The following is a 26973-nucleotide window of genomic DNA, read 5'->3' on the forward strand; positions in this document are numbered from 1 at the left end:
TGGAATTTATGTGATTCAGTTCTAGTCTATAGCATCACATCCACAGACAAGCTTCTTACTTGTTTGTATCACATCTAAGTAACACTAATCCTGTAGGGTTTAAATGACATCATGACGTCAGTCACACTCGCGCATCACAAGTGAAATATAAATATTACCACCGGACAGCAATATGAGCCCCCACCCCCCTCCGTAAAGTTTGACATGCAAACATGCCATTGAAACGAAAAATACCTGCAGCGGCCAGTAACTTAGAAGTGGAGTGACTTCTGAACGACTTGATCTATGCACACATGTGGTACAGTCCTTGTTTTTGCGACCAAAGGCTTCTTCAACATATGATAATTTATGTTACACTGTACATCTCGAATTGATTAATAATTACCCTGATCTGTACTGTGGATCTGTGAACTTTGAGTCACAACAGTGCCAATATAAATATTTCTGTCGCCTATACCACAGGTGCTCGTATCTTGCTTTAGCCATCCTCTATCCCCAGGCCCTCCAATCAGTGGAGATACCGTTCGGTTTATGGCTTTGCCTTTACGTAAGATTACCTGTTTCACATGACTGATCTTCTCTAGAGATATGTAATATGTGCACCCCCAGTGACCCCGAAGTAATACCTTCATGCATACCTTCACTCTACGCAATTCGCAACACGTGATAGAGGGACTGTGTTCTGCCTTACACCTTACCTACACAACAATATCCACAGCTTTGGGATCATTTCTAAACGAATCGTCGGTCCAGCGAACTATCTGAAAGGTCAGGCAAACTGGGTCGCGTCAATCGCGTCGATCGAGCTCTTCAAGTATACCGCGGAAACACCGTCACATTTTGCACGTAGTTAGGGGGTAAATTTTGATGACATCATCAATCACATGATTTGAACGCAATAAAAATGGCGACGGCGACTGTTATCCCCGTGGTAGTTGTTACCTTATTTTGGCTTTTAGTCGGTGTTGTGGCACCTTTTTTAGTTCCGAAAGGACCAAACAAAGGGTGAGTATATGGATAATAATTAATATATAGTTTTAATTTGTTACAGTGAGTAGAAAATATACAAAAACGGACATGAACATCGATTCACAAATTGCTATTTTTCCATTGCCTTTTGACCTACCCATACATCTATTAGTCACACAAATATAGATACACGATACGAGTATATGACCTACCTGCCCGATATTTGAGATTTCAAAATCCATGAGAATACACCATTTCATGTTATTTCTTTTATTGTTGCATCGATTTCGAAATGACTTGGTTGTATTTTTCTACAGTTGGAGAGGACTTGTGATCGTTGTACGAGTGGAATTGACAAATATAATTAAAAACCAAATTTGACTATCCAAAACTCTCTCAAATGAATTTTAAAAAGCAAAAAACTCAGGAAAAAAATGTGGTCACAAGTGTAAAAGTAGGGGAAGTACAGCTGTGTGGGAACTTGTTCATATTGTAATTTAATGAAGTGGAGGAATGATTGATATACATGTACTAGAATCTTGGCTGAAGAGTTAACTTCACATCAAAACTACCAAAAAATGGAAATTTTACAAGAACAGCTTACATGAATATAATTAACTCAAAAACTATGTAGACATTTTCTGATAGTCTCCTTGTTTTTCATTTACACAGAATTATTCAACTGATGCTTACACTGACTGCTATATGCTGTTATTCATTGTAAGTATCACACTAATATTGCAATTTGCAGTGTCCATTATGTACTGAGGAACTATTTCAGGCTGTCTTTTAAACACAGGAAGGGAATGAGTGCATGATAGATGATCATGATAGACAAGACCATACAACAAACAATTTAGAATTTATTTATCAACATAATCCCACTTTTCAACTTTTAATTGTAAACAGACTTTTGTTCATCATCCTACGTGGTGTTCACCTCAAAATCTGGTTCAAACAACATCTTGCGCCTACATCCTTCATAGATTTTAGGTTTTTAGTCAAATTATTTGCACAAATCATCTATTTGATATTTAGAGAGTAAATTTGTACATTGGCTATGTTATTGTTCAGATAAATAGATCTCTAAGTTTACACCAGTTCTCTTCTGTACTGATAATGGTGCATTAATGTGTTTTATATTACAGTTGGGCTTGTGCATTCATAATGCAACTCAATCCACTGATAGGACCAACACTGTCAAATTCCACTCTTCTAGCTATACAATGGAATTGGGAGGTAAGTATTTCATTATTGACAGTCTTTTGAACCAAATGAACTGAAATTCTGTGGTAGCAGTATGCTATGACATCATATTAATGGCAGCATCCAATTTACTAAAGGGGGTGGTGTAGCGGTAGTAAATTATATATATGGTGATGCTACACAATACTGGGAAACAAACAAAATATCACCCAGACTTATTTGTAGTGTTTTTGACAACTAAAATCGAGATGTTCACATGACCCAGGGTAGCCTAGAAATGTGTTTTTGGATTGTTTGTCATATTTGCAATTTATTATTAATTTTAACAGGACTATATTGCAAAAAATATGTAGAGCAGCTGTACAGTTTGTATATGTGACTATAAGATGTAGAAGGATAAGATGATTGTTCAAGGATAAGATAATGTTTTGAAGTATAGACCAGGTGTCAGTTCCAACATATATTCATTGCATGTCCTCCATACAGTGCCCGGTATTTTGCATACACAGGAGGATCGTTGTCACCTGATCATACCCTGGGTTCATTAAAAATCCTTCTCTGCCATTGAAGGCATTTAGTCTTCATTCCATAAAATCACTCACAATTAAAGAGGTCATGTCTTTTCATGTCATGATGAAAATATTTCAAATGTAATAAAGACAAAACAAGTCTGAAAATAACAACATAAACATCTTGGGACTGGAAAATTGACTCTTACTATCCCTTGAAGCAGCTGTCAGCATATGTTAAACATACTTACAGTAACTTAGTGTACATTGGTAGACAAAGTACATGATGTAAATTTACAAAAATGACCGTATCCGTAACTAAGCTGAAATCAAAATGGAACTTTCATTTATCTCAGGTACAACAAATTAACAGAAACATTTATTTGTTTTTGTTTTACAGGGTAATTATGACAATACATGGCATTCCACATCCTAATTGGACAGACAGATCTGCTTTATTTTTGTTTCCTAGAAGAATTGGAAGATAGAACATCCATCTGAGAAAAAAAATCAGTGGTGTTTGCAGAAAACGTGATTGTATTAAAAACATATTTAGAGTTAGTGTAGATTTTATCCAGGAAGAGAGCAAGGATGAAACGATTACTAGAAATCATGACCATAATAAAATGGTTAAATAAAGTCTAGGAAAGCCCTTCTTCCCATGTATATGCAAATATACAGATTTTACAATCAGTGCATCCCCCCCCCCCCCCCCCCGAAGAGTATTTTGTGGAATTGTAAGTTATTACAGAATTTGTTATGTGGTGATTCAAGGAGTGTATTGTGGTACAAAATAGTAATGAGGGTGTTTAATTCGGTTTTATGGGTGAAGAGTAGGTTTTACTTTTTGTGCTGGAATTTTTCTTTTCGTTGGTAGTCTTGTAAATCAGGTTGTTATTTATATGTCTAATGTTTATTTCAAACTGAAAGTTTTCTTTCAAAAAAAAGTATAGACATAAATGTGGTAACGTATACGTTGAAGATTTGAATGAAAAATTAATACCTCATTTTGAAAGTGCAAATAAATCTATACCAGCGGTTTTGGTAAGGTTTTGGAACCATGCTAACATAGCTTATACCATGCATGAGTTTTTTGTGGAACCATGGTAAAAAAAAACAAGGAAAGTTTGGTAGATTTTAATCAACTCCCTTATCTGGAAACATTGCCAAGTATACGCTTGCTGTCTACTACGATATAGTCAAGTAATTTCTGCATTGTCATCAATGAACTGAAACTACACTCTTTGGAGCAATTTTGCTATCCAGAAAAATTATCAAAATAGTACAAAAAGTAGTCATGTGACCATGTATTTATGTCATTTCATCCAACCTGTTCATTGTTAAATTTTGTAGTGGGTTTCAAAACATAGTGTACATCAAAATCATATTTTTAGTGAAAACCCTGTGCAAGTTTTGGTGATCATGAATTAATGGTTTGTCAAAACTAACATGACCAGCTCTGAAAGTGAATACGTTTTGGGTTCCATTGATTTTACAAAAAATAAACGTGTGTATATAACAACAAAGATAAAATCTAATAGGTAGTAAATTCCATAATGTAGAATTCTGCATGACACAATACCTAGTACCCAGTCGTTTACAATAAGTGTATTCTGATGTTAATGTATTGAATGTTGTGTATTTACATTGTCTCTCCTGCAATGATACTTTAAAGATGTGTACATGTACATAGAGTGTATAAAGAAACCACACTGTACAAGAGATTTGGTGTCAATTGTAAGTCAAAATGTAACATATTAAAAGTGAACTGAAAAAGACATGGTCATCTTCGACTTCTTTATCGTGTGTGGTTGGGAATTTCGTTGACAAATAATTTTGAAACCACTCTTGAGAAGTCCTGGAAAAAGGAAATTTTGATGTGGCAAGATGAAAATATTGACAAGTACCATTACTGCCAAACTAGAGATTCTAAAGTTTCAATTACGTGCTACATTAGGTTTTTTTATGGTGCACACACTTTCTGTTACAAATTACACAAACAAAATTCAGACACTGATAGCATGCAAGCATAAAATGATACATTGCATGTCACTGAACACAAATCAACATCACTGTTGGATGAAAGCTGTGTGTATTCATAGTAAGATAAAATGTAAGATGCCGTGTGTGTGTTATCAGTGCTTGTATTCTGTATGTATAATTTGTAACCACAAAAAATGTGAGATGTAAAAAAACATTGAGCTGCTTAAGTAATCTTTTAATTTAATTTATTTCATAAGAATAGGGCCACCACCCATAATTCGACAAAAAAGAAAAAAAATAAATAACTTTTTAAACACTGACAAATAAAATAGAAATTACAAAGATAATAGCATCTTCTCTGAGTAAAAAAACTTTGAATACAAAAATAGACAAACTAAGAAGTGTAAGTTGATTTCTGGTCGAAAGTAAGGTTATTGCTCCGTTATTGATTACATAACAATTCCATGAGATTGACAGTGAAATGGCTAAGCTAGCTAGTGACATGTATGAGAGTCTAGACTTCAGGTTCATATCAAAACTTTACTGGATCCTAAAACGTTTATCGAGCCAGTGTAAATAAGCTTCATTTCTTCTTATCCCCCAAAGCAGTGTTTGTTTCATTGTCAGCCGTTACATAAAAAGCGTCTAGTAAAGGAAGCCCCCCCCCCCCCCCAACGGTCGACTGAGTAACAGAATCCACATTATATTGAAGGGTTTCCATTTTCAAGATCGACGTTGATGGCGCACTCTCAAAATGCAAAGTAAGATTATTCACATGGATTGTTCATCTTCTACCTCATTTTGATCTTGTCGTTTTGGTGGTTTGAAATCCTGTTAACCTCGCCAAAATTTACACATTTATCACAGTTGGTACTGTATTTAGACAAAGAAAGGAACTTGATCATTCAATCAGTAATTATTAACATATTTGATATTTGGCAAGATTGTTTATTAGATACGCAGCGGCAGTCTTCTGTCAACTTGGTGAAGTATTTGATGAAAATTCAAACTATGTCTCTGCCTACTTATATTCGGGATACTGATACTAAGGTTTTACTTTGGATGCGCTCATTAACTCCTTTTTTTCACCATAAAAGTACGATGTACCGTGAGATCACGTGCCTGATACGTACCTACATGTTTATTAGCCATACTCAAGGAGTCTGTTTCAGCTTCTCTTCTTAATGCTGAAGAGTGTTGCACTTTTTTGATATTCTCGTTGGTACTTAGCTGATAGAGTAATTCAATGGCCATGATGACGTCATTCAGTTAGTCTATATTTGTAACAATACTGGCAATTAGTTTATTAAATTTACCCAAGATCTCACTTTATTTGTTCTTTTCTACTTTAATCACCATTCTCGTTGGTCAACAGAGAATGGGGAAACACTAATTAATTCGATATGGAACAGAATCGGATCCTTTTATATTTTGATTGAAGTCGAAAGTTAAATTGGCCTTGACTTTGACGACCGACATTTCTATTTCTAAACTTGACTAACCGCTGTATATATACACGAGAGAGAGAGAGAGAGAGAGAGAGATCATAAAATAGGCAAAGTAATTGTACATTTGTATATATAGAGTTCTCTGTATTTTGCGCCAGACAGACAGACAGACAGACAGACAGACAGACAGACAGACAGACAGACAGACAGACAGACAGGCAGGCAGGCAGGCAGACAGGCAGGCAGGCAGACAGACAGACAGACAGACAGACAGGCAGGCAGGCAGGCAGGCAGACAGACAGACAGACAGACAGGCAGGCAGGCAGACAGACAGACAGACAGACAGACAGACAGACAGACATGTATATCTATTAAAGCACCCCTAGATTTACATCACCGTTCGTACTTAACGGTAAAAGTGTGCTTTATATATTTATAGATACCTATTTATAGAACGATTCAATACATATCGCACAAAATGATTGATTTTTTTTTCATTCACGAACAAAACGACGAAGAAATTAGACACAACAACAAAGCTAACTGGTGGCAAAGGTGCAACACGTTCGCTTTTATCATTTGACACATTTAGAAAAATCTATACTATTTAGTAATGAATTTTTTTAAGTAAACTTTACGAATTCCGGTATACATATCTTTTCAATGAGAAAAAAATACCAGTATACGTGGAAATGTGAACATCGGTGTATAGCTCTGTCGTGATTTACGATAGTTATACGGCAGTCAGTTTTGAACACATGAGGGGGGATGTTATTGGCTGTGTCATAAATTAACTGCTATATTTATGCAACCTTGTCATCTCCAGCTGTGTAACTGATGAAAGGATAGATCTTATTTTAGATATGCTGCACAACATTATATCACATTTTAGCTTTTTCCATTGATTACGAAGTGATCGTCTCACACCTATGCCTCTCAAAAGACTGATAATAATCAAAGCATTCTGTTCTTTTCATTTTTAGCTTCAACAAACGATATCAATCACTATCAAATCAATATCATTTTCATTTGTATGCACCATCTGTTAGATGTGACGATAAGTTTACATGCAAAGTGTGGTTATGTTACATCGTTTCCATACTTGATTTGCTCTATCTCACCACGTGACAATTATATCAAATGTCATTGCCATTGAATTAATGCAAACACCCTATAACATAGACTGTCAATTGTCGTCTTGACTTTTTTGTAAGTTATCTTTAACACTAATTTTGGTGATGAAATAGAATTAAAACATGGTGTGCGTTGTACGTTCTATGAAATCAAGACGACGACGACGACGACGGATTATAGTATATTATTTATGTGTTCGAATCCTCGGTGACAGTGAGTAGTGTGTCTAGAACAGAGAATGTGGACATACATGCAGATTATTATATCGCATGTTATAGGTTATATATTGTGTAAATAATTAGTAATAAATAAATATTCCAGAAGGTTGTTTAGGAATACAATAAAATATAATCCGCGTCTGAATACAAACTATGTATAACATTCAACCAGAATATGATCATTCATTCAGACTGTCCATGTATCCGTAGATGGTTATAGGAACAGCTGTGTCTGTTCCGGTACGTGGACCTGCCTTTCGATAGGTATGATCGATTAAATATTACAATTGTCACAAGATGTACTGTATTACGGGGTTTGAACCTGTGTTTTCTGGAGTTATTTGTACTTTTGTACTCATTGAGTGAAAGAGGATATTTTATTATCTATCACAAACACTTCAGAAGTAAAAACTAACAACTCCAATCAAATCGATGAAAAACTGGAGATTGAAAAATTGAGTGCAGTATGGTCGATATAGAGCAGTCGTAAACCGAGAGTAAAACTATCCGTAGCTCTTCAATAATGCAATTTGTGACAACCCTAAAGAGATAGTACGGGGCTGGAACGTATATTTACATTGGACCTACTTTATACTTTTGTATACATTGAGAGTGAACAATTAGGACAACTGCAATCAAGTCGGTGAAAAACAGGAGATTGAAAAGAACTGAAGTGAGGAATGATCGATATATAGCAGCCGTAAACCGAGAGTAAAACTATCGCTAGCTCTTCAATTTTTAATAAAACCAAGCATGTAAATCTGTGTCGTACTTATTTGGTCCTTTTGTACACATTGAGTGATTGAGGACGTTTTCTATCACAGAAACTGACAACTGCAATGAAATCGGGGGAAAACTGGAGATGAATACGATTAGTTCAATAAAGTAATAGCAGACAGAGTTCATAGTAGCTTGTAAAGGTTTGAATTCAGCAACATATCACCCTGACCGTAATTGACGGATTGGTTGACATATCATGAGAATGACGTCGCACGCAACTGTACGTTGCATATGGTTGACTATTTAAAACATTTACTCAAGCCAAAGCCTGTAACTGTAATGTCTGGCATATTCTGACATAGTCCTGCTTGCAGACAGTCCATGGGTCTTAGCTATGTACTGACACGTATGCAAGCAGGACTAATTCTGACATGCTTCGAATCATGGATTTGCTGTTACGTTGGTCGGTTGTTCCATGGTTTTGGAACCATGTCACTTATGAACAGGAAATATGGTAAAAATGATTGATAATCTCGGAGGAACCCAGATTTGATCTTTTACCATCCAAACGAAAAACTCATCATTTTAATATGAAAAGTATATCCCTATTCATGCTGGGATCATTAAAGGTGACCACTGTCGCGTGGACGCTCCCACATTGCCGTCTAACTAATAAGTTTAGAGGATACGTGCGTGTGCATGTATGTGTGCGCGTGTATGTGTCCATGCTCGCGCGCGCGTGCGTGTGCGCGTGTGCGTGCGTGTGTGTGTTTGTGTGCGCGGGGGGGGGGCGTGCATGTGAGTTAGTGAGTGAGTGAGTGAGTGAGTGAGTGAGTGAGTGAGTGAGTGAGTGAGTGAGTGAGTGAGTGAGTGAGTGAGTGGGTGGGTGGGTGGGTGGGTGGGTGGGTGAGTGAGTGAGTGAGTGAGTGAGTGAGTGAGTGAGTGAGTGAGCGAGACAAACATGGACTGACACATGACATACTGTAAATCAGTAAAGAGAAAATATTAACCCAATTATTGTAAATCAAAGGTAAATACAAATCCAATTTATTCAACATTTACTTTCAAGACAAATACTTTTCGTTAATCAATAGGAAAGTGTCATCTACAAGAACACACGACAAATCAATATACGATATGTCATCGACTCAACTATAAAGAAACAAATAGTAACAACCATGTTGAAATATCTACAGCAGCATAATTTGGAAGACAAACTTGGATTGAATCAAGCAAAGACTTAAACTAATTCATACCAACAATCACATATCAAACAATATCTACAAATTAGCATGAAATAATTGAAAATTAAAATACATGAAATTACAAAATGAGTACTGATAAAAGTGTCTTGTGCCAGCAGACAGATAAATGTTGTCAATGAAATAGTTTATATACAAATAAATCAACTACCTAACTACATTCTCTACAATTACTAGGTAAATATCACACATACATATTAGCTAATTACAAGAGATCTTCTCGGTGTTGCATGGTTTATTCTAGTTCTAGGAGTTTGGAATTTCAAAATTGATATATTTTTTCTATATTCGGTCATTAACACCTATAACTTTCAGTTAAACATTGTATAATTTCCATGGTGCGTGTTTATGCATTCATCGCCTTGTACAGGAGGTATTACCATTGTATAATCTGAAGGAGTAGAATGCGTGTTGCTGAAGTATAATTGTTGTGGTTTCTCGTTCTTTTTGTCTTTTCGTCGTGTTAAATAATGTTTTTCGTAGTCTCAGTCAGAAAGCTATCCGTAGGTTTGAATCTGAAAATATCCTTCTCCACGTCTAGGGTAACGCTTTAATCTAGCACCACATTCTCTTCCAAAATTCAAATTACACAGTACATTTACTACCAACAGCTGATTACGTCATCACGTCCTCACGTGACTTTCAGACTGGAGGTTGAGTTTTCAGTTAACGTGTTTTGCATATCCAGAGCATGTGTTTCTAGAATGAGTGAGGCATCCAATTACAAACGCCTGTCAATGTGTGATGTACTAGTATTACTACTGACATACGCTGTTCAGTACCCGTATGTGGCCTACTAGACTTTCGATATATTGTGGCATTACCCTAGAAGTGGGGGAGATCTTCAGAATCAAAGCCACGCGTAGCCTCTAGTCTAATATCTTTGGTACTTTCGTTCGATCATAATGTAGCAATTTGGATCATAACCAATATATGTTGTACTATTTTTTCAAGGTAAACGTCACTTAGGTCGAGATTTTAGCCGAATTCTGCGACTGTATGTAGGGCATTTGTTTTTACATATGTTAAACCTTAACCCAGCCGTTGTTATCTTTATAGGCACAGTGTGTCTCTTGACTAAACATCTCAGCTAGATATATGGTCCTGCACTTTACATTCTCAATTTTTAATATCTTCCACTTTCAAGTGTTGCGTCGATAGGTACATGCATATCAAAACCACTAATTCAAGTTTTGCCTCAATGTCACTACTAGGCACTGTTGTGATTGAATATAAATTTAGGTTGTACATGTCCAACCAACAATTTATAAACCAGTTTGTCTTTCTATATTGATTGATCATCATCTTAAGTGCCATAGTAAAATGTATCGGACTGAGGGAAGTTTATTATATCGCTAGGGTTACTACTTTTACTAGGTTCGTATCTAAGAGTTGTTATTTTCGGAGATCCCGTGACATTTTCGGGGTTATTTTACATTATCCAAGACAACACGTATACTTATGTGGACCACAGAATTAGTTCGAAAATTCAGATGAGAGTACGAAAAGATTAGATCTCCGTATACATTGAACAACTCTATTATCTCTGCTACTAAATCAATCTGGCCAATTATCCCTCAGCCCGTTAACGTCGTAAGAGGCTGCATTTAAAGAACTTTGCATAGGTAGACATTTTTAAAATGTTCAAAATGAAACCTAATCGACTACCTATGTTATATTAATATAATATACAGTGTTGACAAATAGATATCAAAAGAAGTATGTACTGTCTTGTCGGAAAAAACCGTAAAACCATCTCGAATGGAAGGTTTTACTAGAAGTCTCGACTTTTGTTTATCGTGTCAAGTTGCCCGGTCTTATTGCAGAGTAACCGGCACCTGACGACTCTGTAGATTTACCGCTTGCAAAGCCGCTCTTCTTCCTGTCACATGTCAAAATCTTGACAAAAGCGTATCTGAAGTCCTTGTTAAACATAGTATAAATGCAGGGGTTGATTCCCGAAGACACGTACCCTAACCACGTGAAAACTAAGAAGATAGACTCGGGAATATTACAACGTGGACAAAATCCTATTGTAATGTTGATGCAGAAAAATGGTAACCACAGAATAACAAAGCAAACAAAAACTATGACTAAAGTTTTAGCCGCTCGTTTTTCCTTGGATCCTGCCGAACGATACGAGTCCATAGATACTAGCTCAGTGCTGACACCACCGTACGAATTCCCACGACTTTGTCTCCCAGACATAAGACTTAGCCTAACGGAACGCCGAGGCGAAGAATTCTGTATGCCCAGGGCGTTGTCACCCTTTTCTGACGACTGGGTGCTCGGATAGGAGTCTTGCAAAGCGGCAGTTAACTTAGGTATTGCAGCGCTGATGTCTTTCTTTCTACCGCGTAGTAAATTTACAGATCGAATATCAACGACAATCATCACAAGCAAAGGAATGAAGAATGACCCCATGGACGAATATATAACGAAAGTGTAGTCGAAAAATCCACACGCCATCCCGTTATCTCTTATCACATTTGCTGGTGTGGTGAATCCAGTAATAAACAAAGGAAGAGCAATGGCTGCTGAAACTACCCAAACTGGAACAATTGTTGCTATGATACGTTGTCGTGAAGAGGCACGGTCACGTGAGTAACGAAGAGGAAAAGTCACTGCAAGGTAGCGATTGACTGCGATTGCGCACAGGTGAAGGATGGAGGCAGTGCATAACATGACGTCCAGCGTCAAGTAACTTACACAGAGAATTTGTCCCATTCCCCAATATCCACGGATCTGTCAATACAAACAAACACAGAGACATATAAATAATTAAACAGAGTAAGAAATGAGGTGTAGCTATATTGCATTAGTGAGGGTACTCCATGTAATACTTTGGAGGGGTCGACCCTGAGTGTACATAATATTCGGGGAGGGGGGGGGGGAGCATACTTGCGTATATTACAAGTCTTAGATATACAAAAAACAAACTGACACTTCTATTCTATCATTAATTATTTTCATCACCTTCTAATCAGCATTAAGATTATGATTAATCTAATGAACGAATATTTCTTGCAAAACATTCAGTATTTGAATATACATACAAAATGTACATTGTGTATCTAGCGCCAACCACTGGTAGGCATTGCCGTCTACTCAACTACATATAGAGATACAGATGTTAAAATTGAATAAATATTGTGTGAAGTTTGCAGAATCAAATGTTTTGTATTTAATCAAATGTATTTTGAAAATATACTATTTAATGACGTCATCAAAATAAAATGAATTAACATACATTTACAACTAAATCCGATCATTTTGAGTACGTCATTACAAAATGTACAAAAAATAAATACATGTTTTAGATATATCAAAATGTCTCCCTCGTCCATCCGTAAATAGCTATAATCGTTGTTGACGCCATAAAACTGTACCCATAGTTATCAGACGTGATGTCTGATTTCATTGTTAGGACTTCGACAATTTATATTGTAAACATGAAACCGACATTTGTACAGTCATGTCCCAATCAAACGCTTCCCTCTGATCAAATATACGTACATGTTGTTTTTTTATACTGCTGCGATTTAATTAAAGACAGCAAATTTACGCATCGGCTGGAATATATTGGAACTGATTCTTCACCATGAAACAGTTTACCATTTTATTTGTACTTGTATTTCTCTTACGCCGAGTAATAATTTGATGTAAATAGAACCATGGTTAATTCTCTGCTGCATCGTGTAGGGATCATGACATAGTTGGATTTTACTTGAGGCTTTGTAAAAAATACGTACGAAAGTAGAAATAGCCATGTAAAGTGAAAATGTCCTCTTTGTCGAACCGCTTTCTGCCCTGATTTCTTTACGCTAGTCTAAAATTGAAAAACATATAATGTGTGTTTTCACTATGTACTTTTTCATATAGGGTGCGATGTGTAGCTGCACAGTTGGCAATATTGATTATTCCTAAAAATACATTACTTCCGACTCGATGATTCAGTACGGGGCGGGAAAGACGTGCCGATCAGGCAGGAAAGACTCCAACAATATATACCAGGCGACATTTTCTCTCAGGTGGGCAAAGTGTGGTTAATGTACGCCGACTCTTGCAATTTTACAACTGTTGCAAAACACTTACGGTAAAATTTCGCTTCCCTATTTCTTTGTTACTACATCAAACTTATATTTGTACACATTTTCAAAGTGTCTACACCCAGTGGTAATTCAAATAATTACATATATTAGCAAATGACAGTGTAAGAATGTTCAGAGCCATTTTTCCCCTTGTGGTAAAATTCATTCATATACTTTGTAATTTATTTGTCGAATTCAACCATTCTTTCAAACATCCATTAAAGTAATACAATATATTCGTCGCAAACATTAGAAAATGAGGGAATATAGTGACGGTCATCTCCGAACGCGAGTACACACTTGAAGAAAGGTTAACAAGTCAACTCTGCCGTTTGATAACGCTATCATCAGAAAACATAATCATTGTCAGTCGAGGAGTATACTCAAAATTGAAGAGGAAGGCACATTTGTTATTCACCCGGGTGGCATATTACTTTCATCGGAGACTGCTTTATAGAGATGAAGCCAATTGCAATCAAGGCGTCATATTTTAAGCTGGCGTCTTGAGAACCATAAAAAGGTCAGTCACAACATTACCCATGCTGCAATGTCGCTGTCTTTTATACTTAAGTACAAATGTACCATACATATCTAACGAAGCTACATATAAGTTGTGCTATAAGGGACTTTGTCGTATTAAATAGACGTGATTCTTCGGAAGTCTTCAAAGTCCAAATGACTTTTTTTGTAAGCTTGGTAGAACAAATAAATAAATATAAAAGTGTCCAAAAAGTGCATGAAACGGCTGCTACAAAACATAGAGTTGGTTTTATGAAGTGTAAAAAACGCCTTTTTCATTAAATTTCCTAGTCCAAAACTGTCAAGTATGGTGAATTGGAATACTTGAAGTAAAAGATATCAAAACGCGGCGTCTTCATAGAAATTTCTATGGAGTATACTTTTGCCAATTTCCCGTGGGTCCCGTTGTTACTCAGGTACAACTCACCTCCAGTCGTGATTGCTTGCCCACCCACTCTTTCCACAAATATGTTGGTTGTATTTCCAGATTGTGAACACGATTAGAAACTGAATTCGTCTACGTTTAGGGCATTTATATATATTATTCATTTATTCACCACCTATTTTCAAACCGTTATCAGCTTTTTCCCCCTTCTTATCGCCAAGGGTCAACGACTTTTAGAAGAATAATAAAAGTGGTAACAGGAGCTAACAATACTGGGTACTCAAGTGGGAGTACGAATCGGTTAGTTGTAGGGTTTATGTCATTCTGGTACGCTATATAAAATCTAACGTGTAATAGATAATTAACTCGTTATCATCGTTGTTTGCCATACAGATTAGCTCATTTTGAATATTTAGAATGAAATTCGACCTACATGTAATTTAAAGACATTTTGAGAGAAATTCGTCTTTAAATATGTTTTTATTGTGTTAAGGTCTGTAAGTGAACGAAATTCGTTTTACATCATAAAACGTTTCTTATTGGCGTGTCAGTTACATTACCATCTGGTGAATACAACATTACGGCGTAGTGAATACGACCTGTCCACTATATATGTTTTGATTGGCGGTATTGGCAGTGATTCCAGGGCATTACCCTATACAATGAGAACTAGGTCATCGAATTATAATAATCTTCTTACAGCCTGCTAACACATGAAAAAAACTTAACTGATTACGTGGCTAATGTTAATTTTTTTTTTAAATCTTGCTTTTTTGGAGTTTTTATATCAAAGCACGTTACTCCTGTACATACTATTGGTGCCTTGCAATCCACTCTTGAAATATTCGAACTTAAGTATTACCTTGCTCACACCCTTCAAAATATTGAGATAAAGTGATAATAAATTATTTTGAAATTAAAGTAATATTTCATTAACTAGCAATTCTTTCAAAACATTAAGTAGAACGGTACAGACGATATGCATACGTTCAATGCCATACATCTCCGAATTTGAATCTTTTTCCACAAACTCGAAATTGACTGTAAATGTCTTCTGAATAGAGAATGCACGTTTTACATAGGATTTGCTTAATGGTGATATCATATATTTCTAGAAATATAGACGCCCATTTTAAATATCACTGGCTGACCATAATGTCAACAGAAGGAACAAACTGATTGCAGACTGACGTTATTCGTGTAACCTTTCTGTGAACACGTTCCATCATTCGCTGAGACATTACACAAATTAGATTATAAGTCTCATGTTAGTCTTTATACTGAAGGTAATTTGATTTTCCTTTGTACGCCCACTACAGCTGTTTTACACTGTAAGTTCGAATTGAGGACGAAGAGCTCCTTACATTGGAATGTGCTAAACAAGTGTTTTTGCAATTACATGTTTCATTATACGAATTCTGTCTTGCCATTGTTTCAGATAACAATATATACATGTAGTTATGGGGCAAATGAACTTTATCTTAAGATATCCTTGGCAATAACGAAATAAAATAACACCCGTTAAAATTGCGAAGTACGTACGTACTCTCGGCTGAAAATCAGAATTGAAAAAAGGATTACATTCCCCGATGTTCACTCAGCGTGTAGTTAATATAATGTAGCCCTAATGTGGACAAGTGGGGAGGCTTTCCACCATCCTCACATTGGGCAGATACCCATCCGATACTAGGGCTTGAATACATAATAATGTGTGGCTTTAATTTGTCATTGTGTATGTTTTAAAGGAATCTCTTTTGATGGGTTTTTCATTTATCCAATCGAAAGCTGAGATGATATATTGTCCAATACTAGCGTGTTATATATTTTACGTTCTTTTGTTGTCTATTCATCACATCCACAAAACCATTCATTCATCTAGTTTATATTCACCAATTTATACATGTAAATGTATCCATCTACCTACCAATCAAACCAACTACCCATCCGCCTACCCATTCACCCACCCACCGACCAACCGGCCATTAACGAATCATCAATCCACTCATTTACCCATTCATACAACCTCAGACCACCAAACCAGAGATCTAACCTTCAACCCGTCCCTCTATGCATCAATCCAACTACCAATCCACAAATTAATCTCTGAACCCACCCACCCACCCACCCACCTACCTACATAATTATTCACAACCTTAAGTAGCCACCCATCAATCTATCCTTCAAAACATTACATAAAGTAACCTTAAACTCTTCAAAATTTTAATAGAAAACAAAATTACACTAGAAATGAGACAAATATTAGCATTTCAAAATTAAAACCTCATAAACCCATGTTTCAAACGTTACCACCAGGTGAGAGTATGACTACAAGGCACGCAAATCGTGACATTGTCAAGTACACGTGACCTTATGACGTCACTGACAGTGAGTGATCCGGTACATCTGTTTCTTTATTCAAGTTATCTTGACATTGTGTATATATAGTTACCGATGTATACATGATATTAGATGTGTGAGGTGACGTATTGTGATAAATCGAAGTGCGCTTTTAACACCAATTTTTTGATGAAAAATGTCAAGTTAACGCAACCTTTCATGAATAAGTTGTCAAATTGGTGTATTCAGTCGCTATGCTTACATTTAAACACTGAATAAATAAATAAGTGAATAAATGGAAATGGATGTCTTCCTCTATTCTATGGTGAAAAAATTGATACATAAGCCTACAGTCCGATCCAGTCATTTTCTTTGTGGTGTTTGTATGGAGGAGTATAATATAGAAACATAGTGTACAGGCCCATATATACATAGAGAGAGAGAGAGAGAGAGAGAGAGAGAGAGAGAGAGAGAGAGAGAGAGAGAGAGAGAGAGAGAGAGAGAGAGAGAGAGAGAGAGAGAGAGAGAGAGAGAGAGAGAGAGAGAGAGAGTAATCCATGACTTTAAAATGACATTTTCATTTACCCATGCATACTTTGTGTGTGTTTGTGTTTGTTTGTTGTTGTTTTTTATGTATTATTTATTATTTATGTATTTGTAACATGGTTCCTAGACTCCCTGCGAAAAACACACCAAAGCCTATTTGTACATGTCTACCTGGTATGTTTTATATATAATTTTAATCGGAGTTTGACTAGCAAAGAATGATTACTTCCATATTTCTGAGAGTGCTTTGAAGTAAATTTGAGCCTATATGATAGGATTAATTTTGATTTGTTTGAAAGATCATACAATGTAATTCTAGTCACTGAAACTCATCACTTATCACTACATCAGTAGAATCACATTTAAGTAAACTAAATGAACGATTTGATGCATAATATGTCGGTAAACCCATAAATTGTAATATAGATCATCATCTTAGATAAACTACACATTCCAAGTGTAAATCCTATATGTAGATAACGGGTTGTATATTATCAAGTACACTTTGTATCTTAGAAGGCATAAATCAACACAGGTGCATGTCATTGGGAGAACTGTCCATGCATTCCCAAGATATCACAGATTGGAAATAGGTTTTCATAGATATCTTTGAAATTTCACCCAATGTTCATTTCGGCATAGATTCGCTCAGATCTTCGGGGGTTTATTGACTATAGTATATTTTAACACAGGTGACAGTGTTCTTTTAGGGGCAAATTATAATGACCTGAGTGAGTGATTGCGAAACATGGGATGAACACGTCAGCCCTTTGTTGGAGAGTATTTTAACTGAGACGACTTGAAAGAAATTGAGGACATTTCCTGGTCCCTTTAAAACAGAAATGAAAAAAAACTCAAAACATTTGAAGATTATGAGACTACAAAATCTCCCAAGGAATTGGTGCCAGTCTAACTTCGGCATTGATTCCAAGAAGGATGCTTTCCCTTTTCAATAATACGTTATTCTCGTGTGATTATCAATGTGTAAGTGACATTGAGTTATTTTCAGCTGCGATCACAACAATGATAGCAGGTTGATAACAATAAAAGCACTAACAGCAAACATGACTCCAGCATCATATTGATTTTTTGAACTTGTCGTACAAGGTTTTTACGTCGGGCCATCGATCCGTGGTGTTGCTTACACAAGTTTCAGAATGAAGGGGAAATGTCAAATTGCATACAATTAAGCTTATATTTTTAGCAAATGGAATTTTGACAAAACTTATAACATAACATATTTGTCTACTGATGAATATATTTTAAGGGTAACATGTCGACAAAGGAGTCTGTGATAGGAGATCAGAGTAGTCCACTGTCTTTAGATACATTCATCACACTTACACCGTGCCGATTCCTTATGTGGGGTAGTCATATCGCTATCATGAAATACTAGTTTTGTAAAACTTAAAACTTACTCTGTAAAAATATACCGGTTTCATTGAAGTCATTTCCTTTGACACAAGATGGATGATACTAGACGAAACTCGCCTTACAAATACTTCAATATTTAAAGCTTTGACTACAAAATTTACATTATTTGAGTGTTTGGCATGGTCTCATTGTCATAATTATGTATTCGAAACACATGTCAACCTAAACCCTCTTAACTGATCGTTATTCATATAACTGTTCTTTTTACTCCTTTGTGCACGTTGTGATCATACAACGTTGAAATAAAACAGACGACCCCTTCATATGCCCTCGAGATGACAACTTCAATCCAAACCTGGTCACCCCAGCGGTAAGCTCATCAAAGGAATTCCCTTCGTCGGGATTCAAAGTAAGCTCTGTTCAGCTATTTACTGAACGTGATCAAGAAAATCCTAACCTGCCTTTATTTTAATTCGTCTTACATGAGATATCAGCTTTACCAGGAGGTGTTACACTATCTTATTATCAATATGGGATAAAATGACACTCATTACTCACATCACAAATGGTTATAATTTGTTGGTTTCAAAGAAGAACACCTAGAGGGACTTAGACTCCCTAACTTCTCGATTATATCGCGACAATACCTAAGTATCGTTACTTTGATGTACTAGACTAGTATGATGTAAGGACATTTGATATCAAATCTCACCAAATGCAATTGGATCATGAACAAGCAGTATTATATTTAGTCCAATTCTAATAGAAGTGTCTATAAAATATATCATAATATTTTGTAAATTATTCAATTTCAATGAGTAACTCCATACGTGTCAAATGTGTTTTATTTCATTTCTATCGAGTTAGTTGAAGTTGTAACCATTAATCTTTCTTCATTATCTCACACTTTGTATAAAATACATACATACATACATACACACACATACACACATACATACATACATACATACATACATACATACACACACACACACACACACACACACATACATACATACATACATACATACATACATACATACATACATACATACATACATACATACATACATACATACATACATACATACATACATACATACATACATACATACATACATACATACATAGCGACTTGCCAACTCGCTAACAAATTATTACACATTTAAGTTTCGCTTGATCTCTCAGGAGGAAAATATCTGTATTGTTCGCAGAAAGAAAATCACGTTCAATCTCACATGACCGAAGGCAACAGATAAAACCATAAAACCCAGTGTTATCAGCGTCTCCATTAATCATTACAGTAGAGTAATAGGCTGGTAAAGGCGTAAGAGAGGATAATTATGTATTGGCCTAACGCGATGGGAATCACTTAAAGTGTCTCCAATGTATACCAGTTACTACTTTTCAGCGATGATCTCTCAAATCACAGACCTCCTTCAAAGAAAATAAACTTTAATGTCAAACACTTCTCTCTCAATGCTCACTGGCTCCTCAGGGCAAGTGAACACTAATGGTTGAAACGATTGGAAAAGATATTGAAAAGAATCGTGATAGGCAAAAAAACATGCAGAGAAAGTGCGTGCCTAGGTTAAGCAAATGGGAAATAATTTAGCGTATGATACTAACGTAAACATCTAGAATACCTTTTAACTTTGACTGTAACGACCTTTTTTTAATGTATGTGTTGTTAGATTTCTGCCTATACTTTCGCTGTCGCAGTTTTGTGGCGAATTCTGTCTGGTACTGGTTATAGTTTTTTCATTTCGTGTACAAGTTTTTGAATTTTGACAGACAGACAGACAGACAGACAGACAGACAGACAGACAGACAGACAGACAGACAGACAGGCAGACAGACAGACAGACAGACAGACAGACAGAGACAGGGACAGAGACACATAGACAGAGAGGGGAGAGAGCTCTTAAACAAACAAACAAACAAACAAACAAACAAACAAACAAACAAACAAACAAACAAACAAACAAACAAACAAACAGACGGACGGACGGGCGGACTGACAAATAGGTAGACAGCCAGGCAAGCAGAGAGACAGACAAGCAGTGAGGCAGAATGGGAACTGGTGATTGAAACAGAGGAGAGAGAGATAGATAAAGGGAGGGGAGAATGGGTTGGGATGAGAAGTTCACGTGACAGAGCGACCACAGTGAGAAAGCAACACACACTGGTAAAAGGGAGACGCTTTATAATACGCTGAATACAGTCAAGTAGGTTTTATACATCCATGAATGGTTTTCACCTATACATACTTCAATATGTGATTGAGTCGCAATCATATCAAGTCGAGCGTGTCAAGTATTGGCTCTATATTATGATAGCGGTGTCACACAGCGAAATGGCGTTAATTAGACGGTATTGCTTGACTACAGAAAGTCGTTTGGACATTTGCCAAACACATAACCGTGTACCACTGTTGACGCTTCATAATGTCGCCAAATAATTAATAGTATATTTGTCTCGCCTGAATTGCCTCCTGAGATTCATTTTTCACGATCTGACAGATGAGGGAAACAGAGATGTCGGTAACCCAAATGAAAATCACAAATCACAGTCGATTTAAGTCACTTAGTTCTTGCCAATATTTCACAAAGCAATCAAACACAGGTAATTTCCTTTCCATTTCTTGCCATGTTCACAATTGAAATTTACGCACTGAAAGAACTGACCACTAAATTAATCATTCATAAGCGGGACCAAGGACTATAGTCACCACTCCCTTCAAGTATGAAACTTTGAATCAAAGTCTTAACTTTACTTTACCATATCGATATTGGTATTTGATGATATAGATGAAAACTACCCCCCTCCTCTCACAACTATTACACAAGGTTCATCACTCTCCCACATGGTTCGTATTTGATGAGTTAGATGAACACTACTTATCCCCTCAATGTTAAAGGGGCTCTATCACTCTCCTATATCTTGATCTAGGTATTTAACAGTTAGATGAAACCACAACCGCCACCACCACCACCCCACCCCCATTACGCAGGGTTCGTAACTCTCCCATATATTGATCTTAGTATCTGATGTGTTGGATAAAAATGCCCCCTCCCCCCATGCACGCACACGCACACTAAACAAGGGTCGTCCATCTCCCAAGTGTTGGTCTTGGTATGTAATGGTTAGACGAAAACCAAGAACCCCCCCCCCCCCATCTTTCACGAGGTTTGGTTGTATTATCTTGGCTGTATGTATATCCACCGCTTCAGTTTTTCAAACATTTCCTGGACGAGGGGTATTTTTTGACAACATCATCATCAGATATATCTGAATTAATCAGCAAGAAAGGGTCCCTGCTTTGGGTTTAAAGTTCTTAACATAGCGACTTCCTCCAAAATAGTTTATCAAGATAGGACTATTAAAAGAAAGAACAGAATGTAACGACATCCGCTTTGAGATATGACAACGATCCTTCCGTCATCCACACTCTTTATTCCAGGCGATTGCGGATCTTATTATTTCACGTATGCATAAGACTTAAGTGCAATTGATACATTTCTTTCTTTAATATAACAATAAACAATTCACAGATTCAGCACTAGAGGAAGCAACAAATCATCACCAACATTTATATTGGTATTACTTTAGTCGGTCAAGTCAGTTAATTACAAGAGACAAAATAAGGATATATCGATATCAATAAGGAATACAGCTGTTACTATGTGCAATGTTGTACTTAGATATTTATGCACTCATCCCTGACCTCCTCATGTTGAAAATGGATAACTCAAAAGGTTTTAATTCAGTTTTGAACATCTTCTGTACCACTCTAAGCCCCTCAAGTTGTGCGGAATTGTCAATGGTCCATTATGACATTGGGGGTTATGCCCTAGACTTGATACTGTTCACTGTGAAAAAATAATGACGTCACGAGCTATTGTTAACATACACACAGGTAGCCATGCAACATGCGTCACAGCGTGTTTAATAAAAAGCATGGCGAGTGGGCAAGTATTCCCAGATGTATTGCCGAAAGAATTAAAGTTACTTTGCTTATCGAGGCGAATGCACTGCGATCTTTATTCCCGAATCTATAGATTTCATGATATTCAGGTCGCTGTCGTACATCGACCTAATCTCCCTTAGGCTGTTCAGAAGAAAATAGTAAAATAATGATGTACCTTGAGATGTTGTCGTTTCGCTTGCCACCCAAATACCTTCATTTTCGTAATCAAGCCCGATGACAAATGCAGCTAACTGATACTGGATATTATGTCGAGAAATGCAGCAGCGCTTGAAAGTATGATAGATTTTAGAGTAGGGTACGACATATGTTTTTCATTAATCTCTACAAAATAATTAACTAATATAGAGAAGGAAAATTGAGAAGATATTAAGAAATATAACCGTATGGTTATGATGAAATAGTGGTCTGTTAATTAGAAAAAAGTGAGAGAATGAGACATGAGTGATTGAAGTGTAAATATTAATAAAACTGTGCGTACCTTGTCATTTGATATTTAGAAAACATGTACGTGGACACTTTGTTCAAATGAGAAAGAATGATATTCTATATAAATGTGTGTCAAGTACGTCTGTTTATCACTTTGCCGTGGGTTACCGACAAGGTGGGACCAGACAGCTACTTTTCTAGTCAAACATATTTTCTTTCTTGACATGACTGGACTGCTCATGGCATTTCTCTCCTTTTTTCTCAATTTTGTGGGTAAAAAAACGTGTTGTGATTTATGACACTCAAACATCCTGACTTATTTTATGACACTTTCGTGACCAATTTAGTATTTATTCAGTCGTTAAAATGGTGATAAACGGTGAGGCAAAATAAGCATCGGACATTTGAGCTGAAAATGTGTCTTTGGTGTGTATTTCACACAAAAATTAATACAGTTTAGCTCTTAACGATAATTTTGTCTAGACTGTTAATGCGATTTATTATGCTCTGTGAAACTTATAATGTTTATATGACGATCTAAACATGTTAAGTGTCAAACTACCGTTCAGCTACTTTCTTAACCACGTTCAAAGTTTCCTTGAAACCGTCTGTAACTGCGGTTCTTAGTCGTTAGTGTTGTTTCATTTTGATGTTTTTAGTCTACGAAGGGGGAACTATTACAATAGGCTCCATCCGTCCGTAATAACGTCATTTCCCAGACATGAGTTACTTTCAAACCTGGCACAAAGGTGTCATGCCATATAGGACATATGCACGTGACTTTGAATTACAGCCATATTTGTAAAAAAAAATATATATATATACATTTACTGCCTAACTCAAAAAAATTAATACATAGAGACTCCGTTCAAGTGTCTATCCCTATATCGTTATGTATAAACATTCTTTTGAAATATATTGACTTTTGACCTCGACTGTGACCTTCAGGGTCAATTATTAAAATGCAAGTCATTTCATCCTGTCCATGTGAAGGTGTTTTTAAAGCATGGAGACGATATCCATGTTATCAACTCATTATGAGGGAATTTTCAGATGAAGAGTCGACCCACGTTTAGGGTTGTTTTCCGTAACAAGTGACCCATTTGGGCGGCATATACCTGTAAACTTTTCTATAGGAGTCCCTCCCCCGTACTCCTCCGGGCATTTACCCTAAATAAGATAAGTGTGCATTATGAATGCATTTTTACACTGACTTAAGCCAAAAAAATAGCATTATACAGTTGATGCGAGCTGTGTAATTTTTCAAGTTCAATTCAATTGTATTATATTATATTCAACCTTATTTATGTCAAAATGGGCGGACAATAAATATACTCAACATGAAAGATAGAATGCCACAAAAAAAAGAAATTTTATAGAAAATAGATTTTTAAAAATCAACACGAGAACAGTAACATATTTCTGACGTCATAGTCTATCTACTGAAGGTTCCTCTACACATTCAGAAAAACAACATCTTTACTTGTTGGAAGGGTCAAAGGTGTTGTCTAGACTACTATGTATGGCGCCAAAACTTGTGAGGTGAATTCACTGTTTGTGACATTCTTTTTTAGACATGCAGTAAAGTATGTGATTTGAATCACATATTTGATTGTATTAATGGTTTACGTGCATCCATTCGGTCAATGTTATTCAAACAGAGAATACCCTCTAACACGAATTCTGTACAAGTTTCACGTTCTCTGTGTGCAAATAACGCACCCATGTACGTCAAATATGGCAATGAACGTTCTTAGATTTCAAGACCTTTTGTATTTCGTACATCTTTATCTACTAGTATTACAAAGCAGAAATTGTTTGTGTGTTACATGCATTTATGCAACGTAGACCTTTTTTGGAGAAATTCGTGTGCAAGGAAATTAATCACGAGTTTTGCTGTCGGTGATTTGAAACACACGTAGCAGGAAATGAGAATTATTTATATACTTGTATCCATGCAGTGTTATTTGTGATGTACCAGAACTAGTAGCAGACTCCTGTAACTTTAAATTCTGCGAAATAAGGTTGGTTGAATATTTAAAAATAGTTCATACGTATTACTCTCGACGGTATGATGTGCAAAACGAATATCTATTCGAAGTGTAATGTGTGTCCATTGACGACGCAATATATGGATTGTGTACTTAAATTCAAACTTTGATTTGCAGTGACATTGGTTTTTAACAATATGTTAACCATGTACATGTATAATGTTAATCCCACGTGTAATTGACCTACCTTAATATACTCACTCACTCACTCACCCACTCACTCACATATTCTCACATGCATGCATACATAAATACATACATACATACATACATACATACATACATACATACATACATACACATACACGTGTGTGTGGGTGAGTGTGTCATTAAGGTTGCAAGCTATATAGAAAAAGTAACTGTGATGTGAATGTACTAAGCCGCTAATAAGGAAATGTGACTTTATACACATAGTAGGAAATGAAGACTGAAAAAGGTAGCCCATCCGGCAAGCCATACTAAAGTTTGTAAAGATAATCAACCCCTTCATATGTCCTTGATAAACATCTCAATGTATATAAGTAAACTGCTTGATAAACTGACGATGTTGGCAAACGACCATCAGGAGATTTTAGTTGACATGCAATTCCTTATACTATAAGACCATAATCAATTATTTGTTGCATATGATCCTCTGGAGCTTTACTACGTATTACACTATTCGGCTTTGATACTCTGTCATATATGTTGGTAATACCTTAATGATATTGAATGAAGTTGTGAACATTGAGATGTACACCCTGACAGGTATAGATTTTTGAACGTACTACGTACACTTTTAAGTTAACCTTCAAGACATTTCCCCTGTGTGTTCCAAACCCATAAGTCGTGATTGATTACTGACTTCAAGAAATCGCCACGAGAGAAAACTAAAAATTACATATTATACCGCACTTGGAGCAGAATCTCAAGACAGTACTGTAAGCGAAAAATCTCATTTAAAATTCATGAACTCCATAACGAAAGAAACACTCAAGGGTCTCGAGCAAACTTTAACTAACCGCAACATAAATATCAGCTTTTCAATTTAAGGTATTTTGATAAATGGTGTAAGATAGTTGAAAATAAATATTAACAAGTGTAGCGGGTTGGGATGGCGCATCATTCTCGAAAATGAATACTCATGTCATTTTGAGTGAAACTGTAATTTGGAGAGATAGACACACATAATATACGCTTTCTGTAGTATCGAAACAAACATTATGTTACAAATATCATATTTATCAGCATAACCTAACACATTGACATTATTTAAACATGTTTTCCTATGATGATGATGATGATGATGATGATGATGATGATGATGATGATGATGATGATGATGATGACGACGACGATGACGCTGATGATGATTATTATTATTATAAAAATTATTTTCTTATACAATTGCAAGTGGGTCTACCAGCTCTCCTGAATTCACCTTGACTTCAAAAGGCGCATTAGTTCTAGTGAAAGTTGGGTATGCATTGCCTTTACAAAGAATGTGTTTTAATACTATGTAAACACTATTACAGGATAGCTTATTTTTAGTGAGAATCCTTACAGTCTGTAATGATGGCATCTGTATGTCGGAAGAAATGTTAGCGATCTGTAAAAATTAGGAAACCTACACCCCAACATTTAAATTTTAAAATAAGCTACAAATGATATTATGATTAAGGTACATGTGTTAAGATTAGGAAGTGGACCGGATTGTGTCTACATAATCACGTGTAGGTGTTATTCTATTATACGTGTACGATATTTGACTTGAATACGCTGGCTTCATACGTCATTTGGTTTGTACGGTGTGAACATATCCTTG

The 26973-nt window shown here is 36.1% G+C and overlaps 2 protein-coding genes across 2 annotated transcripts in view; one reads left to right on the forward strand and one right to left on the reverse strand.

The window, feature by feature from the left end:
• Positions 1-896: 896 nt before the first annotated feature.
• Positions 897-4475, forward strand: LOC144446519 (V-type proton ATPase subunit e 2-like). The gene is made up of 4 exons (XM_078136298.1): positions 897-1005; positions 1642-1689; positions 2118-2208; positions 3085-4475. Exons 1-4 carry the CDS (start codon positions 905-907, stop codon positions 3118-3120), a joined length of 276 nt encoding a protein of 91 aa, XP_077992424.1. The 5' UTR covers positions 897-904; the 3' UTR covers positions 3121-4475.
• Positions 4476-11181: 6706 nt separating this feature from the next.
• The window catches only part of LOC144446981 (putative G-protein coupled receptor No18), a 42509-nt gene continuing 26717 nt past the window's right edge, over positions 11182-26973 (reverse strand). Inside the window, exon 2 of the mRNA XM_078136857.1 lies at positions 11182-12194. Coding sequence (XP_077992983.1) covers positions 11244-12194 — 951 coding nt within the window. The 3' untranslated portion in view covers positions 11182-11243. The remainder of the gene's footprint in view (positions 12195-26973) is intronic.

The sequence above is a fragment of the Glandiceps talaboti genome, chromosome 15 (genome assembly GCF_964340395.1).
Source record: "Glandiceps talaboti chromosome 15, keGlaTala1.1, whole genome shotgun sequence".
Classification (NCBI taxonomy): Eukaryota; Metazoa; Hemichordata; class Enteropneusta; family Spengelidae; genus Glandiceps; species Glandiceps talaboti.